Raw genomic sequence first — 17446 nt, 5'->3', positions numbered from 1 at the left:
CCAGGAAGAGGCGGAGGGCTGGGTGGCAGCGGGTAGCTGGTTCGTGCTGTGCCATGTGCAGTGTCTGCTGGCTGGGTGCTGGCAGGCTTGCACCTGGCACGGGCACCGTAGCCAGCCCATGCCCCTTTAAGGGCTCCAGGGCCGGGAGGAGGGCAGACAAGTTTCCCTGGTGGTGCCCAGAGTGGCCACCAGGGAAAGCTGGGGAGGGCTAGCCTCCCACTAGTTCGAATTAAGTGGCTACACAGCCCTTAATTCGAACTACTTAATTCGAACTAGGCGTTAGTCCTCGTGGAATGAGGTTTACCTAGTTCGAATTAAGCGCTCCACTAGTTCGAATTAAGTTCGAACTAGCTGTTTGTATGTGTAGTGCCTATCAAAGTTAATTCGAACTAACGGCTGTTAGTTCGAATTAATTTTGTAGTGTAGACATACCCTAAGGTACTTGCTGAAATAAGGTATGTGGATAAAAATATGCAGGTGGCCTGGAATCACAAGAAATGATGAAGGACTTGCTCGTTTAAAGAAATGCATCTGTCCCAGTCCTTGCAATACAATAGGAAGCCACAAGAGAGCAGCATCCTTAAGACTTCACATGGGAACAGGAAGCCTGTGCAATACTTTCAAAAGCAAAGTGAGGGGAAGTGTGGAGGACTTAAATTCATAACTCTGAAGCAGAGTGAGGGGAAGTGGAGGACTTAAATTCATAACTCTGAAGCAGAGTGAGAAGAAGTGGAGGACTTAAATTCATAACTCTGCTAACTACTAATAATCATGGATTGAATAGGTACACCAGATTTATGGCTTAGTACAACCCACTAGCCCCCTTGTTTTGGCCTTTGACTGCAGAGGTGCTAATGGACAGCTCTACTTGAAAAAGTGTCTTACAATATGTACTACCAACTTAACATGCTGAATAATATGTTCCACCTCACATTTCGTCTGGATGCTGGGAGTTTCTTTCCCAGATCTGAAGAACAACTTTGTGACTCAAAAACTTCTCTCTCTCCAACAGAAGTTGGTCCAGTAAAATATATCACTTCACCCACCTTGTCTCTTTAATATCCTGGGACCAACCCAGCTACAGCTGCATGGCATTCACAGTATGTGGCAGCCCCACATACAATAGGCAAATGAGGAAACAATATATGAATCATAACGCAGCATTTATCTTACATTTTATGATGAATGGGTTTGAAGCAATATGTATTTCTAAAGAAATGATGAGTACAACTCATAAGCTGTTTGTCCTTACTTCCTCATTGAAGCCTTCATTGATTCACAATAGCTCATCTACGAATTAATTAGCAGGGAGAATGGCATGGAAAGTAATTAATATTAACATTCAGCTGTTATAATCTCAAAGCACTTTACAAATGAAGGCAAATATCATATTTCCCATTTTCTAGAGGAGGAAACTAAGGCACAGTTTATTGAACTTACTCACCTCAAGTCACATAATGAATTGCTGGCAACTCTTAGTCAAGTGCTCTCCCCTCCCCCCCTCCTATCATTGTTAAACCACTAACAGCTCAGAACTCTGAATACATGCTGCTCATTAGTTTTTCTGATACAGAACAAACCTTTGTGGCTTCTATCACACTTTGAGTGGACTGGGGAAAAGTACCAGCTAATGACAATGATGAGGATTCTATAGAGCACAGACCATCTTTTCTTATGCATGCACAGTGGGTAGTGCAGTGGGGCCATGATGCTTGATTGGTGGCCTCCAGACACTGCCACAATACAAATAATGCCAACATTCCCACTAGCTCCAGTATTGGACCCAAAGGCTGATCTGGATTTTGAAAGGGCCTACCTCACAGGTATGTATCTATGGGTATGTCTACACTACCACCCTAGTTCAAACTAGGATGGTAATGTAGGCAACCGGAGTTGCAAATGAAGCCTGGGATTTGAATTGCCCGGGCTTCATTTGCATAAAGCCGGGTGCCGCCATTTTTAAATGTCCGCTAGTGCAGACTCCATGCTGCGCGGCTACACGCGGCACGGACTAGGTAGTTCGGACTAGGCTTCCTAGTCCGAACTACCGTTACTCCTCGAGGAAGCCTAGTCCGAACTACCTAGTCCGTGCCGCGTGTAGCCGCGCGGGACGGAGTCCACACTAGCGGACATTTAAAAATGGCGGCGCCCGGCTTTATGCAAATGAAGCCCGGGAAATTCAAATCCCGGGCTTCATTTGCAACTCCAGTTGCCTACATTACCACCCTAGTTCGAACTAGGGTGGTAGTGTAGACATACCCTGTATTATTTTTATGAAGCACCTTCGGAGAATCTCTGCAAAGATCTTCAATATAAAAGTTGTTCAATGGTCCATTATTTGCTAATTGAACTCCATGGGGTTTCTGTATTCATTTGTTGCAACTGGTTTTAAAAATAAAAAAAATGTTTATGTAAATAAATATAATCCCTACCCAGGTCTCCACACAGCATTTGTATTACAGGCTCTTGTGCAAAATCATCCTTTAGGGGTGAAAACAACAAGGAGTCAAGTGGCACCTTGGAGACTAACAGATTAGTTAGTCTTCGAGCCCTGGTATACACGAGGGCTTATTTTGAAATAACAAGTGGAGTGTCCACACTACCAAGCTCATTATTTCAAAATAATGGACTGGTTATTTCAAAATAATAGCTCTTGCTTTCCACGAGGAAATATGCAAATGAGGGACTCATTTGCATGAGTCATGATCTCATTTGCATATTTTCTGCCAATCTGTTTTTGCACTGGGGTTTTTATGCACCTTTTTGCACAAAAAACCCTTTTCCCGCAAGATCGGATCTTGCAGAAAAACGGGGTTTTGCGCAAAAAAGAAACATCCACGCTGCCTGTTTTTGCACGAAAACCCCAGCGCAAAAATGGATCGGCAGAAAATATGCAAATGAGATTGTGACTCATGCAAATGAGCCTCTCATTTGCATATTTTGCCGAGAAAACTTGTAGTGTAGACGTAGCCTGAGACTTTTCACTTTAGGAGTGAGTTGGGGGGTTGCTTTTATTCTGCTATCTAAATAATTAATTAAATCAATGGGCATGACTGTACTTGCTTGCCACTCTTACTGATAGTTTAGCACATTCCTCAACCATATTTCCTCCCAGGCTGTTGATCCCCAGAAGTTCCTGTCCCTCCCTCCAGCAGATGTTCTCACTTTAATCTCAGTTTGACACTCAACCTTTTATTTTCCTCATTTTGAGCTAATGAGTCTGGCTGCCAGCATAAGTCACCAGAGTCCCAAAGCGTAACATCCATCCTGTCAAAGCTAGTCTCAACACTACTTTATTCACAGAACCAAGCCTGCCTCATATAGAGAAAATGCAAACTTCATTTTGATTTTGGCACCATCAGGTATTGTTCAGACACAGATAATGTGAGATCAGAGTAGGGCCCAACTTCCCAGCTTGATTCTCACATTTTCATTTGGCTCATTTGCTGTTTGCATTATTGACCTTCCTATCATTAACAAGACAGTCTATATTTTTTTCCATTTTTATGTGTAGCTATGCACATCAGAAGAGAAGTTTTTGGTTGCTGTTGTAGGATTGTTTTCTTTTCTTTTCTTTTCTTTTCTTTTCTTTTCTTTTCTTTTCTTTTCTTCCTGCTCAAGACTGGGCCTCTAGAGGTATGAGTTCAAAGCCTACTTCTGCCCCAGACTTTCTATGTGACTTTGAGCAACTCATCTGGTGCCTCAGGTTTCCATCTGTAAAATGAGATTTTTTTTTGCTACTATTTGTCTGCCTTGTCCAGTTAGAAAGGGTGGGGAAACTTTTTTGGGTCAGGGAACACTTACTCACAGAAAAATCAGTCAGGGACCACACACACTGGCCTGACTCCCAAGTGAGAAGCAGGAAAAAAGAACGAGACACTCACCTCACTCATGCAGCTTGAGATACTAGAATTCCCCTTGCACTCCAGACCCGGGGTGGTGGTGTGTGTGTTGAGAATCAGGTCTTCTCCCAGGTCTGAATTAACTCTTTTAGTGGCCCAGAGTTAATAGATTTTGTGGGGTCCCCTGGTCTCTGGGGTAGAAACAAAAATTTGGGTTTCAGTGAGTGGGAGGGGGTTACTGGGGAGTGGGGTGGTGTGTGGGTTCTGAGTAGAACATAGGTGCAGGAGCAGGCTGGAGGTCTGGCGTCTGTGTGGCAGGTAGAGTGCAGGAGGTTAGCAGGGGATTGGTGTGCTTACCTGGCACAGCTCCTGGGAAAGGACACAGGTGGCTTTGCACTATCCTGTGCTTGCAGGCACCACCTCCCACTGTTCCCACTGTCTGCACTTCCCAGCCAATGGGAGCAATGTGGGTGGAGCCAACAGGCAATCGCTTCTCTGCACTGCTGTTCTGCCTGCTGGAGGGGGGGGGGGAGGTGAACCTTGCAGGGGCTTTAGCACCAGCTCCCCACTGCTTCCCCCTGCAGCAGGGAGCTAGCGTTTGTGCTCCAGATCGCAATGGCCTCAAAGCTAGGAAACTCACCCTGGGTTTATAGCACCAGAGGTAGCTTGCTCCTCTGTGGCAGGGAGGAACCCTGAATCTTGCAGGCTGGATCCAACCTGGGGACTGTAGGTTCCCCATCTCTGCCTTACAGTGTAAACTCTTTCCTTGAAGGCTGTCTCTTACTAATGTATGTACAGCACCCTGTGTGCAATGGGGCCTTGGTCTCATTTGGGAAATCTGCATGCTATAGAAGTGAAGTCCAAGGAACTTGCTGCTGTTGACTTTCGCTGCAGGCAAATTTCAAAGTCATGTGTGGGAGTATTTGCAAAATACAAATGTTATATTCACACTCACATTCAGCACCCACCGAGGGTTGATGGGTTGACTTGGGAGATCTATGGTTTGCTTCATTCCAATTTCTGCAGTTATCCATTTACCTACTTAAAGTAGTTTTTATGTCCTCTTCTGTGAGAGGACACAGGTGGCTTTGCAGGCTTGCAAGCACCACCTCCTACTGCTCCCATTGTCCACAACTCCCAGCCAATGGGAGCAATGTGGGTGGAGCCTGCAGGCAAGTGCTTCTCTGCACTGCATTCCACCTGTTGGGGTGGGAGAGGATGAACCTTGCAGGGGCTTTAGCACTGATGTTCATAAATGCCTTCCACATAAAATCACTAGCTACAGTAAAGGTCCCAGTGCACTTTGTGGTATTTCTCCCTTTCCTCTCTGCTTGGGATAGACCTTTGTTGTATTTTGTTTTTGGGGGGTGGGAGGTCTAGAGGCAGAAGGGAGTGTCACTGTAATTATGATGGGAAGGCTTTTCAAAGCAAAATGTATTGCAGCATTTCCTGAAGCTGCTCAGATACCAGCTGAGCCTGATCTCTGAAGTTTGTCACATACATACCCCACTGTAACTTCAGAATGGAAACTAAAAAAGCCAGCAGTATCAGCCAATCCATTTTACTCTTGGAGAAACACATGATAGATAATGTTATTGCACTGTGTGAGCTGCAGCATGATGTTTTATTTAATGTTTTTAAGGGGATGAAGGTGAAAAAGGAGATCAAGGGGAGATTGGAAAACATGGAAAAGTAGGCCCCAAAGGACCAAAAGGTATGTGCAATAATTTTGATAGTACTGATATAGGCATATTAACACAAATAAAACAGAACAATATGCCAATTCCTAGTAATGATAATGCTTAATACTTTGGACTAATGCTGTACCAAGAGATCTCATAATATTTTCTAAACATGAATTGATTAAACCTAACAATATGCCAGAATTACTATTAATATAGGTACTGCTATTGCTGTTATATACCATAAGAAAGTCACAGCTCATGACTGACTGAAAGAAGTCATGTGACTAGCCAATCAGTTTCTACTGCTGACTTCATCATGACTGAGGTTTGGAAGATTGTAGATGATCAGATCACATATGCACATCTCAGTCTCAAGGCTAGTTGATCAAAAGTGACCTGGGCTTAATTTCATCTCCTCTTCAGAATGTGAATGAGAGGAAAAATTGAAACATGTCTGAAATGACATCGCCATAATGGAGGGATTCACATTTAGCTCTGATGAGGACTGTTCAAAGTTACATGTAACAATACATATCCTGAGTTCATATTCTGACTAACAACATGGTTTTATTGCCCCCTGAGTCAAATAACACCTTTGGGCAAGGCGAGTGAGGCGGTCTCCTTGGGCCCCAAGCATTCAGGGCCTCCTGCTACCCAGTTCCCAGCTCCACCCACCCAGTCAGGAGCCGCACAGCCATGTAGCTCAGCATTATTTTGGGCCCCACCCACTCTTTGGCCGGGCCTGATAATGCCTGAGGTGAAACCTAGGCTAAGAGGCTCTAAATCAATAAATCTTGACTTTTATCTCAACGGAAGCCAATGTCTATGGAATTTTCATGTTTACAGATGAGCAAACTGATAGAGAGGCCCAGATCCTCTACAATGGGGGATCAATCAATGGGAAGTAGGAACCTGAATATCTTCAGGGATCTGGACCAGAGAGACTAGGTGAATTACCTACGGTCAAAGTGCAAGTTGCTGTCTAAACTGGGACCAGAGCCAAAGACACTCAGTACTCTGCTCTATTAGACACACCCTTTCCTTGGATAATGAACAGTACAACAGTATTCTAAGGCAAAGGAAAGTGCTGCTAATTACAGAGTTTAGAATAAGGTTTTTTGGGAGCCCCATCTCATAGTTTAACCAGCTGTTTTTGCAATACTGATGCATTCACACATTCATTCCCCCATTTAGCAATGGGCTAAGTATTTCAGGATGCTATTCAGCAGCACTGTTTTATATCGAGAACATTTTAAAATTCTATTTACTAGCTATTATATTAATACAGCTTCTAATTCTTTATTTACATGTGCTGCACCGGCCCATATGTTACATTTCTTCAAATAATCAAATAGTGACTGGAGCAGATGAGAAGGAAAGGGATCAGTTAACACGTGTGCTTATTAAATGTTTCTGTGGCATTAAACTCAAACGCGCACATGGAGAGCCCACAGAATTAGGATCTTATAATTTAGCTAGACAATTTGCGAAATAAAGCAATTGTGAGAGTAAAGGTACATATATTATCATCAGCCTCTGTACACCATTAAAATCCTGCAGTGACATGCAGCAAAAATACTAGTCCACCTTTGGCAATCTTGGCTTTACCGCAACTCAGTATAAAGACGACTGACCCTGGTCAATGGCAAAAGGGATTGAACCTGTGACCTTTGAAGGTAAAACCATGTGCCTCTACTGCAACAGCTAAAACCCAGCTGGCTCTCAGATAATGCTGTAGAGCAGACTTCACTCTCCCTCATCAGTGGTCCATGTGCCTCTGTATTCTGTAAGGATTACAGAATTGGATCCAGTAAGAGAAATCAAAGAAATACTTGTCAAACTATCAGTTATCCTTGGCTATGGATTAACTGTGTAGTATAATTAATATATGAATCATTTAAAATGTTTTTAATCTGTATTTTCATTATAAAGGATGATGCCTCGGGGCATATCAATTGAGAGTTTTAAAAGGACAACAAGCTTTGAAATGTCATGCTGTTTATTCCATTGTACTAGAGGTGGGAACCATCTATTAGCAGTCATCCTACTATGTCCAGACACATAGGCCTTGCAATGCTGAACAGACTAATCCCTGAATACATTTAAAATTCTAGGCCAATGAGACTCAGCTAGAGTTGAAAAAATAGGAGATCCCCTGTAAAAAATCAAAGGGAATCTTGTTTAAATCTTTTCCCCCCCAGTATGAAAGTTACATTTCTGATGGCTGCTAATAACTTGTCAATTGCAGAGATTGGCAAGAAGGATATAGAGCCCAATATTTGCCCAACACATCAGGAATGTTCAGAACTAACAGCATGAGCTACTCCAGAGCTAAAGCTCTCTAGTGGGGATGTCACAAACTCATATCCCCTGTAGATTGGGACAGAACAGGACCCATAACACACACTGGCTGATTTCACTTGCACTCCTTAAAAAAGTAACCAATCATCCAAAGAATTAAACAGTGTCCTGTCAACAGGTAAAACCATTCACCTTCTTTGCATTGCTTTCCTTTTCAGGAAACAAAGGAACGGTGGGGGATAGTGGTGATCAGGGGATGATTGGGAAAATTGGTCCAATTGGTGGAAAAGGTAATTTATGTGTTTCATATGACTATTTTTTTTCAAGATACATATTCAACTATGATATGATTTATATATTTTTAAGAATTACAGCTCTAAGGTAGAAATAATTCAGATTCAAATAATGTTTGATTTATGTTCCTCAACTACATGTCCACAGCTAATTGGGGTTGTGATACAGTCTGGTGTGTGCATATTCTACCACTTACCGGCACGTTTCAGATTTGACTAGACTCATTACATAATAAAAAGCACAAGGGGTATGTCTACACGACAGCGCTATTTCGAATTAACTTCATTAATAGTTAATTCGAATTAAGCTAATTAAAAATAACGCATCTATACACAAAAACTATTTCGAAATAGCCTTTTGCTATTTCGAAATAGCTCATCCACACTGAGTGGACCCTGAGCCAAAGTTAAGACTGGCCGGAACCAGTGCTGGCAGGGCATCAGGTTAGGACTTAGTGTGTGGGGCTGCTGCCTGAGGCTAACTGAGCTCCATGCTTAAAGGGACCCTACCCCCACCCCGGACAGACAGTTCTCAGGGTTCCCCGCTTGCTTGTCTGCCTCGATGGGGGACAGCAAAGCAGTCCTGTCTTGGAGTGCCCTGAGTGCCCGAACTTGGGATACCACAGCACTCGGCCACATGAGCCAGAGCTGCCCCTGGGCACACCGGTGCGTCTCATGGGGTCGTTGCCATCAACCCGGCTGCACTTGCTGCAGGCTGCCATCTGGGAGGTCCATCGGGCGGCTGTCAGGATCCAGGAGGCCCTGAGGGAGAGGGCCCCACTGGTGGCTCGTGACCCATTCCTCCCTCACGTCCTTCCACTTACCCCTCCCTAGCCCCCCTTCCTGGTGTCAAATAAAAGACACGTATGTTCAAAAACAGAAACTGGGTTTATTGAACAAAACTGAGGGGAAGGGAATGAACCTCTGGGGAGACTGGGAAAAGGAGGTGGGAGAGGGTGGAAGAGGGGAGGGGGAAATCTGGGAGGAGGGAGCTGGAAGGAGGAAGCAAGAGGAAGAATGGGGAGGGGAAGCTCAGAGCTCAGGGTTGGGGGTCTCACCGGACCAACTTGATTTTCATGCAAACCTGCTCCTAGGTTCGCATGTGTTCTTTGGTGGCCAGGCTGGCAGCTATCCTGCCATAGACGGCCTCATTCCTCCATCTAGTGCAGAGATCATGGACGTTGGAGGCATCCCCCCCAAACCTGAATAAGGTCCATGATCTCCACCCAGAGCCAGGAAGGCACCCACCTTCTCCAGTCCCTGTCAGGCTCCTGGGAGCTGGCAGACTGCTCCTGGGGAGCGGTGGAGGGCTGGCTGCCAGTGGCTTGCTGGCTCATGTTTTGGGGCCACTGGGTCAGGGGCCCCGGTGGCCACTGCTGGCTCTGGGCTGGCAGGCTTGGAGCTGGCACAGGCACTGTGGCCAGGGTCTACCCCTTTAACAGCTCCGGGGCTGGGGGAGAGGAGAGTAAGTTTTCCTGGTTGTGCCTAGAGTGGCCACCAGAGCTCCCTAGGAAGGGCTGGAGGCCCCCTATTTCGAATTAAGTGTCTACACAGCACTTAATTCGAAATAGCCATTTCGAATTTGGCATTACTCCTCGTAGAATGAGGTTTACCAAATTCGAATTAAGGGCTCCACTATTTCGAATTAAATTCAAAATAGAGGTTTGCATGTATAGAGGCTATTAAAGTTAATTTGAAATAACGGCTGTTATTTCTAATTAACTTTGCAGTGCAGACATACCCAAGGTGAAATCCTGGCACCAGTATGAAAAAACACCCATCAGTTTCAAGGAGCCCAAGATTTTACCTGATTACTTTCAAAGCTGAGGCTTGTGAGACTTGACATAGATTTCCTCTCTGTCTGGCACATGCTCAACCCCCTCCCAACCCAGGTCTCATCCCCCTCCACTCCTTTCCCCAATCCCCTATTCCTGCTCCACCTCTTCTTGCTCCTGCTCTGTCCCCCTCACCTCTTCCCCACCCCTTTCTGCCCCTTCCTCTCAGCACACCCCATCCCCAGGCCTCATTCTTTCTCCCAGAATCTTCTGCATGCTGCAGAACAGCTGATCTTCAGTAAGTGGGAGGAGCTGGGAGGTAGGGGGAGCAGTTGATTAGTGGGATCACAGTGGTGGGAGGTGCTGGGGGAAGTGAGGGAAGCTTGGTTGCTGGTGGGTGCTAAGCACCTGCTAATTTTTTTCTGTGAATGGAACACCCAGGAGACAGTGCCTCTGATCAGGGACCGACAACATCACCGGATCCCTAAGCAAGGTGTGTGGGGGGGATGACAGCTCCATGCTCCTGAAAGGGGCAAGACCTCAGGCAGAAGGGGTGGGGCAAAGGGAAGTCAGCCTTCTGTTACCAGGCCCATGGTGTGCCCCACACCCAGCACTACCTGGTGCATGCCACACAGCACCCCTGCCTCCTCAGGCAACTCTAAGAACTGCCCAGATCATGCTGCATGCCGCTACAGCAGCTATTTAAAAGGATCAGTGGTCAGAGCCCTGGGCCCCTTTGAATCACCAGGCCCGGGTCAACTGCCTCTGTTGGCGGGCCTGCCTGTGCTCATGGGTCAATATTCTGCTGCCTCATGTCTGGACCTGGCTAACCACATTAATGTGCAATTCATGGATGAGCTCCTTGTAGGAGACCTAGATTTCACAGGATTTTAGGATGCAGATAGGTGCAGTTGCAATCTACCTTGATATACAAGGGACAGGCTCTCAGACTAAGTAATTTGGTTTTCGGGGAGGGAGCTCAGCCACTTGGGGGATGGAGAGATCACTGATCACTTTCATTACTGACCACTTGCTCATGCAAGTAGGAGCAGCCCTAGCCTTTATGCTGACCAGGACAATAAACATTCTGGTTCTCACCTCCCAACCCCCTCTCCTCTCCATCTACTCACCTGTCTGACTAACCCATGTAATGAATGGCCTAGGAGCTTGAGAAGAGGCCCTCAGTTTTCCTAGTTGCTTCAGGAGGCCTAGTTGAGGATGAATATTATTTCTGTCACACATGTCTATAAACGATGCACGTATAGTTATAGATTACTGTATAAATCCATCAAATAAACATACACGTGCCCTCCTTGTTCATATAGTTTAATTTAATTTCCACGCAGGCAGCAGGGAAAGGAACAACACTTTTATTTCCCTTGGTTGCAGCAGAAAGGACATTGGATTCAGCTACATGACTGTCTGGTGTGCTCTGAGGTTTAATATTTACTATGGTTTGTAACAATCAATCATAAAGTACAATACCTATGCACTTGGCTTTAATAGTGTGGATTCTGAGCACTAGCGTTGTTTGTGTTTAAGACAAAGGAGCACTGAAACATTGGTTTAAATAATCTGAAAGGTATATATGGACTTTGCAAGCAAAAGAAGAAAAAAAGCACATCTAATTTTGGCTTTGTATTACTAAACCTCAACCTACAGCCTTTTCTTACATCAATTCCTACTGGTTTCCATGGGAGACATGGCTGAATAAAGATAGCGTCACAAAGGGAATAGAAAGCTGCTTTAGATATCAGCTGGGGATTCCCCTGACACCGGGGGAATATCAATTGGAGTAAAGCTAGTGTGTGCTCCCAAGTGTAGGAGCAAGCTGGAGCTGGGTAGAGATTGGAGTGGTCCCTAGCTGACTGCTGTAGCCTATGTGAAGGCATATCTACACAGCAGCGTTATTTCAGAGTCACTGACGTTATTCCAAAATAACAAAGAATACACCTACACAGCAAGCCATTATTTGGAAATAATGGTGAGCTGGAGAACTTCTTACTTATTTCACAAGGAGGAAGGGAAGTCAAAGGCAGAGTGTTCTTCCTTCGACTTCCTGTTATGTAGACCGCATCAAAAGCTGAATTCAGCTATTTCGACTCAGCTCTATAATTGATGTAGCTGAAGTTGCATAGATTAATTTGACTTTTGCCCTGCTGTGTAGACATGCCCTAAGTGAGACCAGCCAGTCCTTCTGCTCCAAGACAAGATCAAGGGAGCAGAAAGGTATCTTAGATCTCTCCCCACCCCATTGACTTCAGTGGAATGACTCCAGATTCATACAGCATTTGAAGACTTTGACTTCAAAGGAGAGATTTTCAAAAATCTTTAGGCACCTAAAAATGCAGATTGACATCCCGTCAGATTTTTTAAAGAACCCAAATATGTAAGGTGCCTAACTCCCACTGATTTAAAAAGCTTACTAAGGTGCTTTTCAAAATCCTATTAGGTGCCTACTTGCATTCTTAAATCCCTTCATAATTTCAGAAATCTGACCCCAACTTTTTAACTCCACCCAGCTCTTTGCTTGAATTACACAATCTGTTTAGAAGGAAATGGGGAAATAACCCATAAGAATGTTTTTTTTATTTATTTCCAGAGGCAAAAGTCATTCAAGCTAGAAGGAAGAAAATGCTGCTGCTGCTATTATGGTTCCGTTTATTGCTTAAGGTGTCTCAAAATAGAGGCTAAGTCCAAACAAAAAAAAGAGTGTATTTTATCACACTACGTTACTTTATATCTATAATGAAGCTATAATGGGAAATAAATTAATTATAATGGGAATGGTGGACAACGGGAAGGAATTTTTGGCATCCCAGGTTAAAAATAGAAAAGGTCATTTTAAATTTGGGGAAACTGGTCTCTGATGCCAAAGTACCCTATTTTTTATTATCAAAATTTGCTGTGGGCAAATTCTTTACAAGTGATTATTTAATATGTCTCCTTACAAGCAACAGCCAAGATCTTCAAATTAGTGATCAGTGTTTTTCCATGCCTCAGTTTTTTAGTGACTAATCTAAGACACTTTAAAGGGGCCCGGTTACAACGAACATTCCCCCCTGAAAATTAAACCTCTATATCAAGTATCTCAGATAAGGCACCTGAGAGCTGTTGCACTCAAAATCACTTGTCACTTTTGAAATGGAGGCCAATGTCTACTATTGATTTTCATAAGATAAGACGTCAGTAGTGTTATTGTGGATTTATATTGGTGTAATTTGTGGCTTCCACGTGGCATTTTACTGTGAGAATGTACATACCAGCTTGCTGTACATCAACCTTGCTGTACATACCAGCTTCCTGTACATACACACCTTGTGTGTACATGTCTGCAGTGCAGTGAAAGTCCTGAGTATGACTTATTATTACTAGTTGAAATCATAGTACACTAAGCTGCACTCTGGGACTTCCAGCGTTGTGTAGTAATATTCCCATGGGGTGTCACTGCACAGCAAGCTAGTGCATTGCCAATTAACCCCTTAGTTTGCCATTAATAACCTACCTGAGCCCTAACTGCATTAATTTACCCTCAGAACATAGCTTTAACTAGATACATTAAAATATTCTTCAGTATCTGAGCAGGAGACTCCAAACATTCATGGTTTAGCACTATAGAGTATTAGGTGCTTTATGATATTTTCCAGAATTTCCATCTCTCTCTACAAAAGAGAGTCAGTTATCTTGAACTAAAATGCTCCTGATGTCTTTGAGAAAAATATAGCCGTATGAAAATAAAGAAATAATGTAAAAATATATGGTATGAAATTACAAAACACTTCAAACACAGCTCAATATTAATTCTCCAAACTAAAAGTGCTATTTAATTTACTGGAGAGAGAGTAAATGAATTTTAGATAAAGTCAGGCAGTTTTCTGATTCAGATCATTATTAGTGACTTTGAAATAAAGCTGTATACACATCTTTTTGTATTAGTACATACACTTACATATGGATCACTTGGTTGATTTTTCAAAATGTGAAAAAATAATCAAAATACAAAAGAAACAAATTTCTATGCATTTATTCTGAAGTAAAATAATGTCCCCTCCCCAACTTCAGCAAAAGAGCGGTTTGCTAACTGTGTGCATTGCTTACTGCAGCCATGCAAATTCACATGGTTTTGTCAAATCAGCCTTATCCGGTATTTTAATTTTACATGATGTAATCCTGCAAGGTGCTGAGTGAATTCCCACAGACTTACTGAGGGCTTTCAGCATCTCATGATACATCCATATGAAGGGCATTATACAGGCACCTGCCACCCAAAAGAAGCCCGAGCTATCACTGAGTCAGCTATTGAAGTTTTCTCTTTCTTTTCATTCACCAGAATTAATCGTGGATCATTTGATTTGGCACAACTGCTAGAATAGCATGTCAGTGTCCTTCTGTCAAATGCACACAACTAATACATTACTAAATAGATTTCAAATGTTTTTTTCCAAATATGCCTTTTTGAGATGTGTCTTCTCAAATCTTTTTTTATTTTTATTTTTTTATTTTTTGTTCATTCAGGTGACAAAGGAGTCAAAGGTTTATCTGGGGTGTCTGGAGGAAAGGGAAAAGCAGGTACAGTAAGTTAGTTACCACTATATTTCCTAAGCAGTGTCTTTCTCCTAAGGACAGTTAAACTTGGGGCATTGGGTTTCCTGACATTTTGTAAGTTTGGGGATTCACAGAAAAATTGAGATCCATGAAATGTTTATCAACCTTAATTTAAACCATATTATTGTCTTCAGATTTTTAAAAACAAACGATGGAGTTCTAACTAAATGGACAGCATAGACTGTGCAAACCATAAAGATTCTTGTGAGAAAGTAACTACATCCCTCTTCTTCTTGGAAGGAGTAGAAGAATGAAATAAAATATACAGCACCCCAGAGCTCATATGATCAGGTCCAAACACATTACAAACATCAGTGGTTTTGAGTTGTCATGGTTGTTTCTACTGCTCGTAAGCACGCAAGACAGATTATTGACATAGTTCCCCTCCAAAAAACAAAGTTTCCAGTTTAAGGGCTCCATGCTCTTTTCTGTGTCCCTGGTAGAGCAGAGTCTACCTGAAAAGGAACGTTCCATGTCTGTGGCATGTTCATCCTTTCCCCTAACCTAAGGGAAGTTCTCCATCCTAATTATCTGTAGCAAGAGTAGAGTGAGCTGGGAAGCCAGCTGATCGCCTCTGGATATCCCCAACACATAAGGGATGCCAATGGTGTTAACAGATCCCAGTGCTATGTTAACGTGCCCTGCTTTTACCTCTCTGCAAGAGGGAGATAAAGTTATAGGGACAGCTGTGATAGGTGAAGACCCAGCCCGTGGAACACAAAATAGATATTGGGGGCAAGAGCATACAGCAATTAAGAGGATAAAACCTCCTATCTCTGGGATCAATCTCCCTCACCCTAAGGAAGAACTGTTCTTTTTCAGGATCTGAGATCTCTAATTGGGTGAAAAAAGCTAAACCAAAACATTAATGGAAACTTATAGTCCCACATGAAGGAGGCACACTCCATAGCCCATTAAGTTCAATGAGAGTGTTCTCATCAGTGGGGGCAGCATCAGGGCTTACTGGTGACTAGTGAGCAGTAAGTCTTCCAGAAGGTCTGAGAGCAGATTGGCAGGTCAGTCAGTGCCTTTTCCCAATCGATGAATCAAGTGTTTTCTATTTTGAATCAGGCACAGTCTGTGACTGTGGGAGATACCGCAAAGTTGTTGGACAACTGGATATTAATGTTGCTCGACTCAAGACATCCATGAAATTTGTCAAAAATGGTAAGCTTCATCTTCATTTATTTTACAGATTTCATTTGGTTCCTACCTTTTTATTGTTGTTGTTGTTGTTGTGATATTAAGGTAGTGTTTGGAGGCCAGCATCCCCTTGTGCTAAGCATTATGGAAATGTATACAAAAAGACGATCCCTGCCTCAAACCTTACGATCTAAGGCTATGTCTACACTGCAGGCTTCTTGCGCAAGAACTTTTTGCGCAAGAGTTCTTGCGCAAAAAGTTCTTGCACAAGAGTGCATCCACAATGCCATGTGTTTTTGCGCAAGAGATGTGCTTTTGCACAAGAGCATCCATGGCAGTGTGGACACTCTCTTGCACAAGAAAGCTCGGATGGCCATTTTCGCCATAGGGGTTTGTTGTGCAAGAAAGCCCTGTTGCCCATTCACACATGCCTTTTGGCGCAAGAGATCTTGCACAAAAAGGCTTATTCCTTGCAGAAAGAGGAATAACTCTTGCACAAAAAGCCCTGTGTTCTTATGATTTCCTGTACTTTTTCTTGCACAAGAACACTCTTGTAGTGCGGACAGTCCACACGTTTTTGCACAAAACCAGCCATTTTTGCACAAAAACTCTGCAGTGTAGAGGTAGCCTAAGTGTAAGACTACAGACCCCTGGGGGATACAAACAAAGAGGTAAAGGGGGCACAAGGGACCAGGAGATGATAGATATTAGCATGAGTGGCTCTGGACACAGCCCATAACAGGTCATCCAGTGTTGAGTTTGTGGCAGGCCCTGCAGCAGAGAAGAGCAAAGGAAGGATTTGAAGGAGGACAATAAAGTGACTGTAGATTTTACTAGGAGCTTTGCCCAGGTTTGAAGGGTGGCAAGGGAAAAGAATGAAGTTGCTTGTTGGAAAATTGTAACAGTATAATTAAAGGTGTCAGCTCTGATTCTCCACTGACTGCCACCTGAGCTAATCACTTCCTCATGGGCAGCAATCAGAATGGAGTAGCACTTTATAGCTACTTGGATTACACTGGGTATACAAAGAACAAGTGTGGCCAGTGTGCTGCACTGTGTGCCCCAGCAAAAGAGGACACAAGATGCTTCCTGTCCCTTCCACTCCTACATAGCAGCTGAGTGTATTTGGAGTGCCAGTGTTCCCTTGAGAGTAAATATCATTTATCCCCAGTGGCCCTAGGGTCAGATACCCAAAAGGGAATAGGAATGGATAATGAAGAAACACAGTCAGAATTTCCCAGACATGTACCCACTGCAGAGATAGAACAGCAGGTACTCTGCCACAGCACACCTGGGAGCTGTGGGTAGGCTTCCACACCATGCTCGGTGCAGGCTAGGGCTTGTATGGCATGACTGAACCCTAAGAGGCCTGGTTATCAGAGATGCTGAGCACCCACAGCACCTTTTGTAGTCAACAGATATTGAGGAGACTCAGGGTATGTCTACACTGCAGAGTTTTTTCAGAAAAATGGCATTTTTTCCAAAAAATCTTCACTTACGTCCACACTGCAATTGCATTCTTTTGGGGGGGAAATGGAAAGAACAGCGGGGTTTTCCGACATTGGTAAAGAAGCCTTTTTCCAAAAGAGCTCTTTTGGAAAAAGGCGTGTATGGACAGGGAAGAAGGAGTTCTTTCGAAAGAAGAGGAAAGAGGAAAAAGCACAGGTGCCCTGGTGGCTACTCCATCCATAGTAATCACAGCTTAAATGTAAGACAGCACCCATTTAGTCTGGACGCTCTCTTTTGAAAAAGCAGATTGCTTTTTTGATGTGCTTTGGCAGTGTGGACGCTCTCTTTCAGAA

General features: G+C 43.6%; 1 protein-coding gene and 1 long non-coding RNA gene across 3 annotated transcripts in view; one reads left to right on the top strand and one right to left on the bottom strand.

The window, feature by feature from the left end:
- Positions 1-17446, bottom strand: part of LOC142826955 (uncharacterized) — a 39972-nt gene that overhangs the window by 9563 nt on the left and 12963 nt on the right. Inside the window, exons 2-3 of one of the 2 annotated variants that reach the window (XR_012901247.2) lie at positions 3885-4033; positions 3557-3714 (exon numbers count right to left, since the gene is read on the bottom strand). This is a non-coding gene — a long non-coding RNA (uncharacterized LOC142826955). Of the gene's footprint in view, positions 1-3556; positions 3715-3884; positions 4034-17446 lie in introns of those variants that run through there. The other variant, XR_012901246.2, reaches the window with a different exon arrangement.
- The window catches only part of COLEC10 (collectin subfamily member 10), a 34460-nt gene that overhangs the window by 12722 nt on the left and 4292 nt on the right, over positions 1-17446 (top strand). The window contains exons 2-5 of the mRNA XM_025188511.3: positions 5485-5556; positions 8047-8118; positions 14412-14465; positions 15573-15668. Coding sequence (XP_025044296.1) covers positions 5485-5556; positions 8047-8118; positions 14412-14465; positions 15573-15668 — 294 coding nt within the window. The remainder of the gene's footprint in view (positions 1-5484; positions 5557-8046; positions 8119-14411; positions 14466-15572; positions 15669-17446) is intronic.

Source organism: Pelodiscus sinensis, chromosome 2 (genome assembly GCF_052426305.1).
Source record: "Pelodiscus sinensis isolate ZL-2025 chromosome 2, ASM5242630v1, whole genome shotgun sequence".
Lineage (NCBI taxonomy): Eukaryota > Metazoa > Chordata > Testudines > Trionychidae > Pelodiscus > Pelodiscus sinensis.
Note: the sequence above shows the minus strand (reverse complement) of the source record. Positions and strands in the feature narration are given on the sequence as shown.